We start from the raw sequence: 18,717 nt of genomic DNA, 5'->3' as shown, positions 1-18,717 counted from the left end.
ACACGATGTAAATGTGAAACAAAGCTGAGTGTTACATGTAATCAATAGTGTTGAGAATACCGGTATTCTCTATATGTTTTTAAAATCGAAAAAATTGTTGATATGTTCTACATACAATCGTTCAATGAGCGTGACATAGTCGTGGTCTGAAGCGTTTGTATTTATGTAGACTTTCTAACGGATTGATTGCATCCTATAGCGTGACTTACAATGTTCTATAAATCTCATTTAATAAGATTGTGTATTCTTATTAAAATTCAATGATATTTCAAAGTTCAAAATTAAGCTACATCTATAAGGTGTTTGTTAAATAACATTTTATGATTTTCTTTTTTAGAAGCTGTAAAATATTTTAATTCTACGTATAAAAATCATCTCACATTCATGAAACCCAGTGACAGAAAAAAGGCGATTTGTTTGATAAATCTGCATGCTTGTAAAATAAAATGATTTCAAGACGCGCAGAAAATCATTTGACCTTGGCATATTATTTCATCAATCAGAAATGATTTAATTAGCTCTCTCTCTCTCTCTCTCTCTCTCTCTCTCTCTCTCTCTCTCTCTCTCTCTCATGCATAAGTTTTTCTCCCCTCTCCGCGTTGGACGGAATTGATTTGAGGATTTAATTTATCCTCTTAGGTTGTGATAAACATTGATATATTTTGAATATTAATACAAGTAGTGTACGTATTTTCGAACGAAAAGAAATTCGCAAATATCATTATAATGCATATGTATTACGCTTGTGCTACATGTAATGTTTTACAATTAATTACTTGCAGGCATACAACTGGTGGCTGAATGACATGTACATGAAAATAAGACTCCCTTTACCTATAAACTCGAACCCAGGCATGGTATTTCCAAAACAATGCTTTTCCGATCGGAGAGAACAGCTAAGGTATATAGAGGATAAAATGAAGTGTAACAATGGTTTGGGTATTTATTAAAATCTTTCGAGAATGTGCTTAAAGGTTACATAACACTATAAGAGGAAACGAGCACAATTAGTACCGATAACGAAACATTATCAAAGGTGATGAGCACAATAAATACAGTATCTGAGTTCTGTCAGAGGTAACAAGCACAATTACCACTGATAGCATAACATTTTTAACAAGTACCCGAGATAGAATCGGATAGCCCTGATTGCTGCCAATATTTACAAGTGCAAACTTCAATCACGTGCCTACAAATATATAGGGACTCAACGTAACGCATGCAGGGATGACTGCACACCTGCACAACTCAACAGACACAAATGTCAACGCAAGCTAGGATATCCGCACACTTGCGCCAACAATGCAAACCTCACGCAAGCAGGCAGTGCCGCATAATTTCGCTTGCAAGGCCAGAACACAAGCAGGGATGACCAAACACTAGTGTTCGCCGCAACCACCACCAATACGATCAGGAATAACCGCACGCTTGTATCGATGCGGGATGACCGCACACTCAGTATCGTAACTCAATCTAGCCGTACCTGTCAAAGTTTTACCCCACACAGTCGTTTTATGACACTTTGTTCATATTGTCCCTATAATATAATGTAAGTATTGGCCTAGTATTCTATTTTAATATGTAAAAAAAATAAACAAACTACATGTATTCTTATCTAATCTAAAAAGAACTTATACACATCAATTATTTAAATAGATTATTAATAATGGTATCAAAAAATATTCAAACTAAGTAGTTCTTATTAGAAAAATTGATTGAAAGATATTATAAAAAATCATTAAATCAATTGCAACAACTCAATATAGTATAATACAAAAAGATACAATAATCTATACTTATAGGTTAAGACTTTTTGCAAATAAACTACCAAATGCCTGCACCATGGCAACTGCTTATACCTTTGGTACTTACTTAGAGTATACATAGAAATTAATTTTTAACAAATGTTACATAAATGAAATACGGCAATTCGTTTCTTGAATGCGCTAATATAGACGCTTGCAAAGCACGACCTCTTGTGAGAGAATTGGATAGAACTTTTCAGAACGGGGTTACCAAGAATGCTGGTTGACTAATTTACATCCAATCGCAACTTCTTGAGCCTTTCCGACAGGCTCGGAAAAACACCTCGAATGTATTACACAGGCGTCCATGACAATCCCCCTTTTTAAAAAACTTCATATATATACAATACATTTTTCAGTCTATTGAGGTGTGAGCTAGAAGACTTCATTAGAGTAAATGAAATACCCTAATAAATACCCCAGAAGTGACACACATTGCTGTCTACCCGATGCTAATTCTAATCGGAAGCGACTCCAATTTGTATAAAATTGTAAAATCCGGTAATGTTAATACATTCGAGGTGTTTTTCCGAGCCTGCCGAAAAGGCCCGAGAATTTGCGATTGTTTTACGTCATGGCGACAAGTGTACGACGAGTTCACCATGCACCGCGGGCAGATACCTTGAATCGGCAATTCATTGTTAATTTAAAAAAACCACAAAAAACCCCACAAGAGGCCCATGGTCCACATCGCTCACCTGACTAACAATAGGTATGTTAAAATCAGATAAATGGAGTCATATAGAAACTATCTGGACAATGTAGACCCTGTATAAATAAAAGTCCATTTTTTTTACCCTGGATATACTTATGTTTATAAGTAAGTCCCTTTTCTAATAGGATGATTTTATACATTTATCACCTGTTGAGCATTGTAGTTCTCAAAAAGATCCTAAACAATTGTTTATATAAGGGACATAAACCTACATCAAACATCAAACAATTATAAAATTGGGATCCCAATGTGGCCCCACCCTACTCCTCAAGATTTTAATTTGAAAGAAATTAAATCTACATTATCTGAGGTTGCTTTTAGTAAAGTTACAGCTTTTCTAGGCAAGTGGCTTTTAGAAAAGATATTTTTGAAAATTTTCTATTTATATTTCTATATATATTTTTGCCCGTCCCCATGGTGTGACATCATCCTACCCCTGGGGTTCATAATTTGAACAAACTTGAATCTACCCTACCTGAGGATGCTTCCACGGAAGTTTCAGCTTTCCTGGGTGATTAGTTTTTGAGAAGATTATTTTAAAAGATTTACACTATATATTCCTATGTAAAAGGTCAACCAACCCCCCTTGTGGACCCACCCTACCCCCGGGGGTCATGCTTTTCACAAATTTGTATCTACAAATATATATTATGCAAAGGATGCTTCCAAACAAGTTTCAGAAGATTTGAAAGATTAACTCTATGTTAAACTTCGACCCTTTATTCTGGCCCCACCTTACCAACGGGGACCATGATTTGAAAAAAAAAAACCCTGTAATCTACACAATCGGGAGATGCTCTCACACAAAGAAGGTGTTGCAATTCCTATGCTAATTTTCCCTAAAGGAGATAAAATAGAAAAATCAAAATTACAGAATTCGATGTAAATCTTTTTTTTCATGCAACGTTGTACATAAAGCAGTGTAGAATTTTATTTGGAAAGTTTGCACTAACTTATTTAAGACCATGAAATAAATTTGAAAATGGTTACACAGACAAATGTGGCAGAATTCACGCTATATAAAAAGGGAATCCTCATTATTGTGAAAAAATGCCTCCTTCAAACAAAATTTATTTAATCTTAACGTTTGGAGTAAGACAATTTCTTGAAAACTGCCATTTCCGATTTTTGTTTCAAAGAGGCATATTTTAAATAAATCTGACTTTTGGAAAAAATCATTAATACTTTTGAAATCTAAAAACTACGTATTAAATTTTCCCTTCGTAAGTCATGTCTAGGATAGTCGAGTGGTAACGCAGTTAGAATACTACTAGATTAAAACCGTGTCTTATATTTTTGACTGGGTTCGAATCCCGAAAAAGTTGGAATTTATTTTTTAATTTTACTTTTTTTAATCGCATGGAAAGGTAATGTGTAGAGATAATTTAAGAATGTCAGAATTAAGTTATTTAAACTCTTGTTAATGTAATATTTTGCATGCCTGCTTATTTTGTTTTCAACATTACTGTGTGAAGTCGGCGTTATAAACTTGAAAAACATTTTCTTCTGAACAAAAGATTTTAAAACAATGTACTTAGTATGCATCAATGTTGATTTTTCACCCTTTTTATGAAATAAACGGATATGCTGATTTCAAAGTTATACATGCACAGGTTGTTAAAAGAAAACAAAATCATCAGTTTAGAAAGTTTGAATCGGTGATGAAGCAATAGGTTACTGAAAATTTGTACGGAAAATTTGTACTTTTTTACTAGACTTAGCGTTTATTTAGATACTATAAAAACATAGGAAGATTATAATGACAACTCTGACGGTTTTGAAGAGCCAGAATAAGATTTATTCATGTATCTCAAGAATGCTATTTAAACACTATGGACAGTAGATATCAAATTGAGATACTAGTATGTTAACATTCGAATACAGAAAACATGTATATGGTTATCTTTCTAACTGTATTTAGTGGCTTCCGTGTTCGATAGAAATGCGCGTAAAATGTTTGTTTATTTTGCCTCCGTAGGGAACATACCCGCTTTGCAAATATAGTCGTCTACGTAATGTGTCTATATTTAGATGTGACTCTCAAGGATACGGATATTTAAAGGCCCTTATCACGTTAGGGAATAGTCCCACTGTTTTGCAACACCTTCTTTAAGCTTTCCTGGCCAAATAGTTTTTGAGATGAAGATCTTAAAAGATTTACTCTATATATTCTATGTAAAACTTTGACACCCATAGTGGCCCCACCTTACCCTCAGGGATCATGATTTGAACAAATTTGAATCTACACTATCTGAGGATGCTTCCACACACGTTTCAGCTTTTCTGCTTGAATGGTTTTTGAAAAAAAAAGATATTTGAAAAATATTAGAAAATGTTCAATAAATCTTAATTATTTCCCCTTGAAAAGTGTGGCCCTTCATTTTCGCAAACTTAAATTCCCTTTACCCAATGATGCTTTGTGCCAAGTTTGGTTGAAATTAGCACAGTCGTTCTGGAGAAGAAGTCGAAAGTGTAAAGAGTTTACAGACAGACGGACGGACGGACAGACAGACAGACGCCGGACAAAAAGTGATCAGAATAGCTCACTTGAGCTTTCAGCTCAGGTGAGCTAAAAAAGGGATAAATTTAATGTGATTTTATTTTTGTTGAAAAGAACTTTTCAGAACGGGGTGTCTTGGAACGCGGGTAGACTAATTAACATCATGGCGGAAAGTGGTTGGCGAGGTAATCTTTAAGCAGATACTAATATATGACAACTTTGGTTTAAATAATGCAATACAATAGCGTTTTTTTTTTTTGATTTTTTTTTTACATCTATGTTATTGATGCACCTAACAGGCTTGAATGTTGATTCTGAGTCATAGGTTTTTTTGAGTTGGGTAAAATATTTGGAGCAGGTGCCCTCTGATGATTATATCTTAGTTATAACTGGTCCTAACTCAACCAAACTTGCATGAATGGCGCGTCTTATGATATTTATGCACAGGCTTGAATGCTGAATCTTAGGCATATGTTTCGGATGCCGGATGAGGTTTAGTTTTTTGGAACAGGTCTTATGTTGAATAGAAAATAGTACTATTTCAAACTTACATAGTTGATTTAATTATAATAAAAACTAGATGCTCGTTGCGAGCAACAACAGGTTTTCCGTTTAGATTCACCTAACGCTATTTTGATACTTGTTTTTTTTCGACCATTTCTAAACACTTCTTCAAGTTCCATTTAACCCTCTCTAAGGATTTAAAAAGACATATATATTAGCGAATTTCGAACCCACATGTTGATTGATTTTGATTAAAATGCATAAGACCGCGGAACATTAACTGGCAAAATTGAAAATATACAGCGTACGTCAATTTAACTTGATATAGTCAAAACACTTGATATGGAGAGGAACAAATTGAAGCGGACGTCTGAGAAAACATAGGATGGAAACTGTAGTTGTAGGAAGTGTATTTTCAATCCACCTCAGCGTTCCTAACTTGCAGTATGAGTTACGGGAACGAATCACATTTTATTTAGTATCAGCAAAGAGAGCGATATTTTCATCAATAAGTATATAATCAGCAAATATGAGAAGATCCCAATTCGGAAGAGATTATACGCAAGGCAAAGCATGAGAGAGAGAGAGAGAGAGAGAGAGAGAGAGAGAGAGAGAGAGAGAGAGAGAGAGAGAGAAATTAATCAGAAATCGATTTGATACGGCAATCGATTATCGTTTTATCTGCTTCTTTTGCATATCGATTATTATCCTTTTTGTCTCACGTTTATCTTTGCCGACTAACACTATGTGATCAAAAATTCTGCTAGGTCGACAAAAAAAATAACATACATCTTACAAATGTAGTATGGTTCATTATCCCTCTTTTCCAAATCCACTCGCTATCCCAGTGTTATGTCTAAATGACCTGTGTTAAGCAATCGGTTAATAAAATTAATGAATTTTTTTTACCTCTATACTTTAACAATAGATATAATTAATTTCGCCTTTGGTCGAACATTAAATGTATGTCGACCTTTGTAAATATTTGTAAACTTAAGACAGATTTCAAATGATTATAATCCCGATGCACCCTGCCGTACTGATGTTTTTATGAAAAGTGAAATTCCGAATTTTCGTTTTAACAGTGTATTTCCCCGATCGGTGTGTGCATATACACGCGTGGTCAGTTTAAACACTTTACACCTTCGTATACGGTAGTTCCGAGCGTACACTTTTGAGGTTTTTCTTAATCTCAGACAGACAACAGATTTATATTTTATATAGACATACACAAAGAAAGAAAAGGTACACCGTCTATGATAAAATGACTTTTTAGCGTTGCGTTTCAATCAGTTAAAAGACAATCATTAAACAATTAATTCCAAATTATTTATATCCATAGACATTTTGCCGTAACAAGAAATAACTAGATGCTGTCATTAGACAGTAATACCCGCACCAAGTGTTTGCCCCTAAATAACACTGTTTTGTACCAGTTTAATTAAAAATGAAGGCCACATGCAAGCTCCGGTAATACATTTAAAAATTATAATTTTCATAACTGAAGGATGAGATCCCTTCCCATATGATAATACCATAGGCACTTGTTTCTGAGAAAAAAAATTACCCTATAGTATAATAATAACACAAGGTATCTAACTCCGAATGAAGTAAACCACCTCCTCCCGTGTGTTGCAGTCGTTTTTGCTTTTATACGAAATGCAATGCAAAAGTGTTTGCATTTTCTTCTACAGTAAATTATCTAAACAACCATATATAGCATGCTTACTTTTGTTGTATTCTAATGTGCATAATTTGCGTCAAAACATGATAGACTCCAATTGAACCGTTTGCCAGACTTACACTATTGAGTTGACCCCATATTGACCCTGTATAAACAATTTCGTACTAAATTTGTGTATTACATGTAAATAAGTGTAGATACTTATAATTTGTATATGAGTTATAATAGGAAGGAAGGAGTATTTCTTTCTTAATGTATTATAATGCATCAAATACAATGTAGGTCATGACCTTATGGGACTTTTCTGACCCCACGAAACCGGAAAATACAAAATATCTTCTAATGTCATTATGATGCATCAAATGGTGTAAAGTACATTAATGACCCCCCCCCCCCCAGGTGTTGTCTTTAACCCCCCCCCCCCCCGCCTTTATGAAATAGAAAATGATGATACACTGTATATTTTGTTAACTTCTGAGATCTTAGATCTGATATCCTCATCCCTAAACCATATACAATGTAATTTATTATTGCTCTTTGTGTCATTGCGCGTCAAATTGTATATAGGTTATGCCCCCTTGGAGACACTTTGACATTCTAGAACTTGAAATAATAAAGTATTTTATCTTATTCATTTGTAGTGTTTGATCCATGTGGGTAATTCCTAGCCTACTGATGACACAGCTTTATTTAGGAGACTTTACAATTGCCCCAAATAGGCGAATACACATGCATATAACATTTTGTTTATAAATCTTAGAAATTGAATTAAACAATTTTCAAAATGTTACTGTGCATCAGGAGAGAAAAAGCAATCAAGAAATGATTTAATATTTGCTACTGTACACGTGTAAGAATGTATTAAGAAGACTGCATCTTTAGAACCAGGTTAGATTTTTTTTGGGGGGGGGGGGTGTGAATGTGGAGTTTAAACATTTACAATTTGAATCATTTATTGTTATAAATTTTAACTTGTCAATGAATACTATTGATCCCAAAGTAGAAATATGACCTCTCACTAGATCATATCTCAATAGATCGTTTGTCAATTATGCAAGGTGTATTGTAATTTTTTTTAAGAATAACATTTTTTACCAGTTTATAAAAGTTTTTATACACCCAAATTATATTTTGATTTTAATAGATCATTCGACAATTAAAGGGGGGAGAACAGTTTATATTTGAGTTTGTTTCGGGGGTGGGGGTTCCAAGTCATATATTTGACATTTTTTTTAAATGTTATTTAAAATAAGACTAAGCCATACTACAGTCATGAACATGAATAGTATAGAACAAAACACAAACTAATACATGTACTACATGGGAAGTTTTACAAAACATAGATGATTGATCTATCTTGTATATCTGGGTTCTTAAATTGAATCATATATCATGTACAAATTATATTATTGTTTCTTTGTTCAAGGCATTTCAGATGGTATGTAGGTCATGATCCCAAAAGCTCTTCCTGAAATTATCAAATATCATAAAAACCATTGAGATACCCACCTTAATCCAAAGATATTATTCCTTCTTAGGTCATGGCGCATCAGATCATTATGGCATGTAAGTCATGACCCTAAGGGGGTCATCCTAACCCCCTTAGAATCAGAAATTGTCAACTATATCTCGTTACGCGTAACGAGTAGGTCTTCCGTCCGATTTTGTTTTATATGATACGATGAAATATCGATACTCTCTGCCAAATCTGAGATCCTGGTGAAACTAGGTTTTTTGTCTCGAGACCGGAAACAGACGAACGAAAGTGATTACTGAAAATAAAAGCTGGTTTTTTTTATACATTTGCCTAGTGTACATCACTGTTTATCATGCTAGGTGAAACACCAGAGACAATCGGTTAAACTTGTTAAAAACATGAATTGTTTGAACTCTTCTTTTGAGTACCGGAAGTGACGGTTGACAAAATAAAACCCGTTAAAGACATCTTCAATCAATTGTCTATCATTCATAAAAGTTCGTGTCTCAATCACTTACAGCGAGTAAAATCTCGCGGATATCAAATCTGTAAAAAGGATACGTACCTTAGTTATTTGATATAACTCACCGGAAGAAGAATATGCTTAATTATTTAACATGTATAAGCTCGTGAAATGATATACCGGTATTCATTCCATGTAAAAAAAAAAATAAGGAAAAAACATTTTTTTAATTCTTCCGGTGACGACCGAAAGTGACGACGATTCAAACAAAATAATGTAAACACGGATACATACTTAGGGCTATCATCCCACAAAGTTTGGTTGTTCAAGTCATCACCGTTTTTGAGATCTCGTGGAGTGATTTTTTTTTGTCATTTGAGAGGAAAAGGACATACGGAAATGATCATTGAAAATAAAAACGTTTCTTATACATTAGACACTTGTACTTTATTGTTTATTAATTTCATAAAAATTGTCAAAGAAAAACAGTTAAACTTTCAATTAGCTTGATATGTTTGAACCCTTCCGGTGAGGACCGGAAGTGACGGTTGACAAAATGAAAGCGATTAAACGCATTTTTCTATCGAATGTCTATTATCTATATAAGTTATGTGTATTGATCACTTGACTTTCTGAGATCTCGGGGGTAAAACATTTATTTAAAAACGCTTTCTGAGGTATTTGAGATATCTCACCGGAAGTAGAATTTTTTGTTTTTATTTAACATCGGATAAATAACATGTGTAAGGATTATTACTTTAATTTCAATTCTATATGAAACAAATTAAATGCAAAAAAAATGAAGTGCTTCCGGTGACGACCGGAAGATATGACGAACAAAACAAAATAGTTTAAAGACATCTACAACTATAGGTCTATAATCCTACAAAGTCTGAATGATCAAGTCCTTATCATTTTTCAGATCTCAATGTCACAAGCTTTTTAATGCGGGACAGGAAACGGACGACAGGAAATAAAATTTGAAAAAATGAAAAATGGATACTCGAGATATAATTTTCTTCTATCACTCCTGAAAATTTCAAGAAAATCTAATGAGCCATCTCTGAGAAATCGTGTGTACAAAAAAGGGGAACAAAATTCGTACCCAATTTTCGAGCCATCATGAGCTCTTAAGAATGGCGCCAATGGCGTAAAACAAAAACAATAGGCACAACTTCAGACTATGGTCTACCTATCCTGAAAATTTCATATTCATTTCTCTGATAGTTTTCGAGATCAAGCGTGCACAAAATGGGTCGTAAAAGTTACAAAATCAGCGATAAATCGGTACCGGAAGTGACGACGGCAAAAATATTAAAACAAAATAAATTCAGATCACTTTCAATCATCTGTGAAAAAATGGTGTAAATCGGTTGAATAGTTTCCGAGAAATCGGCTGCACAAAATTTGTGGAAAAAAAATAACTAGATACGATCTCGTTACGAGTAACGAGTCGGTCTTCCGTTCAATTTGTTAAAAGATACGATTAAAATATTAATGAAATTTCAGAATTCCCCCTCAAACCCTTCCTTTCAGATAATGGATACGATTATCAATATCCTTTACAATGCTTAACAAAGTGTTTTGCTTTTTCACCTACAGCACATTAAAGATTTAAGATTGTAGTTCTTTAAAAACTCTAATTATGTCATCAAAGGGTGTGGCAATGAGTTTTACAAACTGATATTGTTACGATCAACATCTTTGCATCTATAATGCATTACAAAATCTTTATCGTTTTTAAGTTATTTGTAATAGACTTTACGAGAGTCTTTGTCCCTAATTTAAGGGGTCAGCCCCTATTTCTTGAGTTTTATTCAAAAGTTCTCAAGAATACTAACATATTTTGCTCTTACTTTTATCTATAATTGTTTTTCATTTTTAAGATACAAATGATTAAATATTTTAGGGGCCAGCCCTCTAGATCCTTCATGGGGACAAATATAAGTGTTTTGATTTGCGGAATCGATTTGATTCATCAATGCAAGCAAGAGTTTTACAAACTGTTATTGTTACGATCAACAACTTTGCTTCCATAATTCATTACATAAATCTTTATCGTTTTAAAGTTATCTGTAATAGAGTTTACGAGTGTTTGGCCCCTAATTTAAGGGGCCAGCCCCTTTTACTTGAGTTCATTTGAAAAGTCTCACGAATACTAATATTTTTTGTTCTTACCCCTATCACAAATTGTTGATCATTTTTGAGATACAAATGATTAAATATTTTAGGGGCAGCCCTCTAGATCCTTAATGGGGACATACATTGGTGTTTTGATTCGCGGAATCTATTAGAATTATCAATACAGACATTTTGTCTTCTACAATGCCTAACAAAATATGTTTCCTTCTCTAGATATATTGCGTCAAAGTTTAAGTACTTTGGCCCCTAAAAATCCCTAATTACGTAATACATGGGCGTGGCAATAATTCTTTCTGTTAGATATTGTTACGATAAACAACTTTGCTTCTATAATGCATTACAAAATCTTTATCGTTTTTAAGATATGTGTAATAGAGTTTACGAGTGTCTTGGCCCCTAATTTAAAGGGCCAGCCCCTTTTTCTTGATTTTGTTGGAAAGAACTTTTTATTCCCTACCACTGTTGATATATATGTCTGAACAAAATCTGAATGACGTTTTTGAAACCCATTTTTTTTTGTACAAAAAAACAACGTCATTTTTCAGCCATCAAATGACCCCCAGGACCAAATTGAAAATTCCGAAACCTTATTGCTCATCTATAGGAGGAGTTCGAGGAAGAAGGTTTTTTGTAAAAAAAAAAACGTAATTTTTTACCAATTATTTGACCAGAATTTTTGAAACCTTTTTACAAAACAACATGATACCCCAAATCAAACTCCAAGAGTTCAGTTTTTATAGATTTTATAGTGTTCAGGTAATCAATATATAAGGAACAAATGTCAATAAACGCTTGCATACATGCATTCCTGTATCTGTTTACGGAATTTATACTAAACAGTCCACCTTTTAAAGCCATGTACAATGCTTAAAAAGTGGGTCATTCAATGCTAAATGTTCTGTGTATACAATCATTGAGATGGCGGACTCTCGCTTCAAGACTTTGGAGCCCAAAATCTCAAGAATGCGTGGATCGATTTTAAAACAAATTTCATATTCAGAAGTTTTGAGGGAGTCTCTATTGAATAAAAACATTAAAAAAAATTCAAGCCCAAAAAATTGAAAACATAATGTTTTTCATTTCCTTCCGCTGACGACTGGAAGTAACGGCGGACGTTCGGTTATGCAAAGGGCGCTGCTGCCGTTCACTCTCTACCATATCACGAAAAATCGTGAATAAGCAAAAACATAAAATCTCTAATATCTCGGTACCGGAAGTGATGACCAAAAACATCTCGTGTAATTTTCTTACAAATTGTGTCATAGATAAGATCCAAAAGTTTCATAAAAATCGGCTGAAGCATTTTTGAGAAAACGTGAGAAAAAAAAATAATAATATTAATAGGAAAAAGAAACAAAGCAAACACAAGAAGGCCTTCCGTTGAAAACGGAAGACCTTAATGAATCGCAGAGAATCTTCAGATGCAAAGACAGATCTTAATTATTAAGGATGCTAAAAAAGCTACCTCACTCAAACTTTCTTGATAGATGTGTTTGTTGTAAAATGATATATATAGAGGTATGAAAACCTTCTGTATATCATAATTGTGAACACAAAATACTTAAAACAAAATTAGGTAATAAAACTATTATTTAATGCCTGAACAGTCAATAGACCGGAATTTTTTCCCTTGGTACAGGGAACAGCTCAGTATGATCTATTGCCCTCAGCCGTTGGCCTCGGGCAATAGATCATAATGAGCTGTTCCCTGCACCTCGGGAAAAATATTCGGGTCTATCGACTGCTCAGGCATTAAATAATTGTATGATATATAATATTGGTTCATATGATACAATGTTGTGTAATATGATATTGTATAATGTGACGTGATATTGGTTATATGATTTATTATTATTTCACATGAAATTGTATCATATGATATAATAAAATATTGTATCATATGATACAGTTGTGCATTATATTATATTCCATTTAATGATTAATTACTATATCATATGATATCGCATCATATTATGTTGTATCAAATTATATTGTATCATTTGATACAAATTATTTTATGTATCATATATGATACAACATCATACATTACAAAGTCATACTATATCATACAATATAGTATATGTTTTCAAATTTTGATGTATCAGGTAATATGATATTTTGTCGTATGATGCTATATTCATGGTATCATATTTCATATATTAGGATATTGGATTATGTGATCAAAAACAATAATGTTTAACACGACACAATATTATATCATATCATATGATACAATATCATATCCTGATAAAATTTCATATCACATTTTACAATATCATATTGTATTATTATATATTACAATATTACATTTTATCACATGATATATATTATATAGCATCATTGGATGCAATATCGTATTTTATATTATTGCATTGATAAACATTGTATCTTACAATCCGTATGAAATGAGAATATGATTATCAAACTAATTATATATATGATAATAATGATATACGATATTGTGTCAAAACAGTATCCATGAATTTCCAAAATTATTAAATATGATTTTCTTACAATATGGTTAAGGTGGTCTCAAAAAAGTGATGCGTCATAAAGGTTATACCTCAAAGACGTCTTTAATCTAAATTTATGTAGATGGTGTTTTTATTTCAAGTCCAATATGTTAAGAAAGCAATTAAGATCAATTTTGAACACAAATGAACCAAAAAAATATGGTTCAACAAGGCTTGGGGCAAATTACACCGTAAAGTAATGCATTACTTTACGATTACTTCACGAATTATGTTTTTCAGGAGTAGGGTGGGGCCGCATTGGGGGGGGGGGGTCCAATTTTACAAATGAAAACATTTTAAATTCGCAAAAACTCAATGTTATAATATTTGGTTTAACTTATATGCAAGCATTTTGAATTATTGATTCTTTAAATTTGTTTAGACTTTGGCCCCTGGACAATTCTTGGGCTTCACAAGTTTGAAGTAGGTTTATAGCCCATTTGATTTAAATGTTCTTGAGAGCTGTAATGCTCAATATGTGAAATGACTATAAAATCATCTTGTGACAAAAAGGGATTAATGATAAGCAAAATATCAAGGGAAAAATGATTTTTTTTTTTAAAATACATGATCTGTTCTACTACTTTGTCTGATTTTACGTTGTCTATTGTTGCTCAGGTGAGCAATGTGGCCAATATAAATAACACACACGCTAACAAAGCTTTCGGTATACCAAATAGTTTCACAGAGAGCCTTTTTTGTCAAATGTATTGGTTTCGTTTTGTTTGCGAATAAATTTAGTGAAGAGTGTAGTTTTTCTTTGTTTTATTATTAAAGCTGACATTAATTCATAAAAGCGTTTTGTCACCATATTAGTTTCGATCACTCCTCAACTGCTATTGGGGTGTATATGCCGGTCGAGACGGTCTGTTGGTGTCCGATCCAGGCATTCAGGTTGCACGGACTTCTTTATGCATGAACTACACATTGAATTGAAATGTTTGTAAAAAAAAAAAATAAAAAAAATAACGGACATTCAAAACATAAAATAAGATTTATTCTTTGAAAAAATTTCAAACGTATCCGTATTATTTTGCACAGACAGTGCTGCCTTACTCCGCCTGCACATCGAATACGTGTGTCGTTCATGCAGAATGCATATCGTCTGTTTCTTTTTGAAGACCCTGGCGGCCCTTCATCCGACACAGTAGATAAATGATAAGTAAATCCAAGAAAGTAACAACGTAACCTTGTTTCATCAGCTACTAAACACTCCGTTTCCAAAATGCAAGCGATCATTGCACGATCTGCCATAGAGTGTGGTTTGCGCATACATGTGCGATGTTATAACAAACAGAGAGAGAGAGAGAGAGAGAGAGAGAGAGAGAGAGAGAGAGAGAGAGAGAGAGAGAGAGAGTTTGCCAATTTCACTACACTATATGCATAAAGACACATCAAAAGAGTCGATCTTTCAGTATTTAAGTGCTTTGACTGGTTAGTAACCCTCCACAAAAAAGTGAAACAAAATCCTTAACAAAACAAGAATGCTATACAATCGCTATATTCGTGAATCCTACTTTTGTATAGTAACGTCTTTGCATGAATAATGTTCCTGAAACTGTCATTTGCATCACGACGTCTCTATATGAATAACGTAGTATCGTTTGGAATGTAAAAAGTTCCGACAGTAAATCCGAGATACCCGACAAAAGTAAAGCAGGTGATTCAAACCAATCGCATATTCGATTGCCACTTTCCATACAGTTATAACAGATTCTCGGAGTTTTTTGGCTTCTAATGTGACCTTTTCTACTAAACACAGACGCGCGTTCTCATTGCTGAAGACTTATTAAGGCTAGAAATTATTCAAATCACCTTTACCAAAACCGAAACGCTCAACAATGGGTATATAAAGACTGGCTAAATATATTTGCACTCTGATTTTGAAATATATATGATATATATCGATTGGAACCCTTCCCCTTTCCCATAGTGCTGGATCCGCATTTGCTTATTCTCTGTACCACAATCCCCTCTTACTTTTCTGGGATAAAACTGATAAAATGACCATCAACGATGCGAGGATCGCTGTTTTTGCAAATCTGATTTTTTTTTAAATTTGTCATACTGTACAAATCAATATGCCAATAATAATAACATATACTGGCATAATACCCCTTGTGACTGGACTTTTCCGTTTTTCTTGATTCAACTGCCTCAAGATCAAGAATAGAGGCCTGTTTCTTTTTCTGTAGATATCCCCTATACGACTAACAAATATCGTTGGTGCATCCAACAATACCCTTGCTCCTTGCATACAATCATTTATAATTACTTGTAATAAAAAGTTTCTTCTTAAGGTTCTTAAGAACCTCAAAGTACCTAATGCTAGGCAACTTTCAATTTCATTGTAAATTTATTTGAGTGAGAAAAGAAAAACTGTTGCGTTTATTTGCAAAATATATTACGATTAACCGCAAACTACATGTATAATTGTGTTAAAACACAACAACTGTTGTCTTCAAATGCAATCATTTTTGGCAAACGCAATCGTGTTGCGTCAAATTTAACGCAAACAAAATTCTGTCTACTGATCTGGCTTCAATAAGCTGCCGTACATTGCTTAGTCTTTTAATCATTTTCAGATACGCAGCCAGACTGATATCAGGAATACTTGATTACAAAACAATCATAGATGCGTAAGTAAAGAACAATGGTGTCTGCATAATGACCACTGCATCATATATAAAAGATCAAGAAAACACATGTAAGTGTTAACATTAATAACTTTGATTTCCAGACGAGGATTACCTGTGGATCGTGCACGTCATAACAAGAAAGGCCAACCCATGTGTATGGAGCAATACTACAGATTATTTACGTCTTACAGAGTCCCCGGAATAAAAAAAGACTCCCTTATTTCCAACAACAGTAAACTACTTCCAGATCCTGAACATATAATCGTTATCTCAAAAAATCAGGTAAATTCTATAGAAAACTGTCCGTAGAGTTTTTTTGTCGCTATGTCATTTTTGAACTGTCACGAACTGCTACAAGATTTGATTCAACGCAAGGAAAGAAGAAAATTTTTAATAGAATAATCACTATATAAGTAATATTTGTAAAAATATCCACAAATTCTGCAAAAAATGTTTTGCATTTTACCGCGCGTGCAAATCGTTTGTACCATATTGAAACTCTGACATTATAAAAGATGCTCATAATTCAAAGAAAGTAATAATGTGTGGTCTGTTTTCAATCTGAAATAAATACAAGAGGCTCACCTGAACAACAATAGCAATAATTAAATCAGCTTTATGAAGTCAATAATAATATTTTTTCTAAGAGCTGCTTATCTACAGCTTTTAGTAAAAAATGCATTTAAAACTAGATTTCAAAGTAACGTTATGAACTTTTTTATTTTCATATAACTATTTCTATTTACTACCACGAGGTTTTAAAATTTACAAATAGCAGCCATGCATTATTCAATAGGTGTAATATTTGTGTGAGATATTCACCGATTGGAGAAAGATCAGCTGAGTTTCTGGTGATAACTATAACCACCGATTTTTTTTTATATGAATTATAAATATGACTTGTTCTGTTATAAAGTACAAACATGTCATAACTTGTAAACTATTTACACATACATTCCCACTGAGCCGGGTAACATGAACATTACCATATAATGTTGTTCTTCAGTCTGTATGATTGAATATGGTTTGATGTATTGATCACCCCAAATGTGTAATCTGTATTAATTTTTGCTGAAAATATATTGTTGCCAAATTTAAAACTAGTTTAATTTACTGAAGAGTGAATGAATAAGAAGATAACTTCAATATTGTTGTTTGGAATTTCTATTATAAAATTTTCTTAATATGCATAGAGACGAACAGCGTTCATACTTAAAGTAGATTACAAGCCTTCGAAAATGAAATTATTTAATGTTTGAAATCTATGTATACCTCGTATGGATGCAAAGCTCATGCGCGCATGAAATTCGGTTAGTATTCAGGTGTTAGGTTGAAAAAATAAATTTCACATCTTTAAAAAAAAGCAGATTGTGCATTGTGAACTTTACTGTGATTGGAGAGATTTACGATTCAACTTCTGATGATTAATGAACTCGTCCACCATCTGGATAGTTAAGGGCCATGTTCAATCAGTTACATAACTTATTCCGAAAATCGCTCAAACTATTGAACCCTAGCAATAATATTTAAACCAATAAAACTATTTGATTTTTTTCCAATATGAATTTTGATTATGCTTAGAGGACCTAGGAAGATTTAATATGCGTTTTTTAAATATAATAATTAACACTGAAATATATAAGAACATTCTGCACTATTACCTGTTGCGGAGATTAAATGTATGTGTTGTACATGAGGCTTTCTGTTTGAAGCTTACTAGGCTAAAAGGACACTGACATACGGGGTCCTGTGACCCCCTAAAACAATAATAATAATTAATGATAACATTAGATTTCCGATACATTTTAAAATAAATAGCGGCACATGATACTGTAGTCGTTAAATGTTGATTACTTAGTCATCTTCTATTATAACGAACTGTTCTATAAGCCAAACAACAAATTCAAACCAATTTTCAAATGCTAAACAAAAATGCACAATACCTAGCGCTTAAGGGATAGACAGAAAGAAAACCTATGAAAATCTGTTTCCATCAGCAAGTACAGCAGATGTTATAAGTGTTTGACTTTAATATTAATATCTTTTCAGTACTTTGTGCTTGATGTCATTATAAATTTTACACGTTTGAGCGAAGAGGACATTTATACACAGTTGAGTCGTATTTGTAAAATGGCTGAAGAAAATAAAGACGATGTTGATCCTGTCGGGATATTAACGGCAGCATATAGAGACAAATGGGCGTTAGCAAGAGGAAAACTTATGGAAGGTTAATAATAGATTAGACGTCTGACTTTTTTTTAAATAATACACAATG

General features: G+C 33.2%; 1 protein-coding gene across 2 annotated transcripts in view; it reads left to right on the top strand.

Moving 5' to 3' along the window:
- LOC105343100 (choline O-acetyltransferase) overlaps positions 1-18,717 on the top strand; it is an 85,917-nt gene that overhangs the window by 46,979 nt on the left and 20,221 nt on the right. For both annotated transcript variants that reach the window (XM_034456439.2, XM_066066108.1), the window contains exons 5-8: positions 783-901; positions 16,389-16,442; positions 16,544-16,724; positions 18,492-18,669. In XM_034456439.2, the coding sequence (XP_034312330.1) occupies positions 783-901; positions 16,389-16,442; positions 16,544-16,724; positions 18,492-18,669 (532 nt within the window). The remainder of the gene's footprint in view (positions 1-782; positions 902-16,388; positions 16,443-16,543; positions 16,725-18,491; positions 18,670-18,717) is intronic.

Source organism: Magallana gigas, chromosome 7, assembly GCF_963853765.1.
Source record: "Magallana gigas chromosome 7, xbMagGiga1.1, whole genome shotgun sequence".
Taxonomy (NCBI): Eukaryota; Metazoa; Mollusca; class Bivalvia; order Ostreida; family Ostreidae; genus Magallana; species Magallana gigas.
Note: the sequence above shows the minus strand (reverse complement) of the source record. Positions and strands in the feature narration are given on the sequence as shown.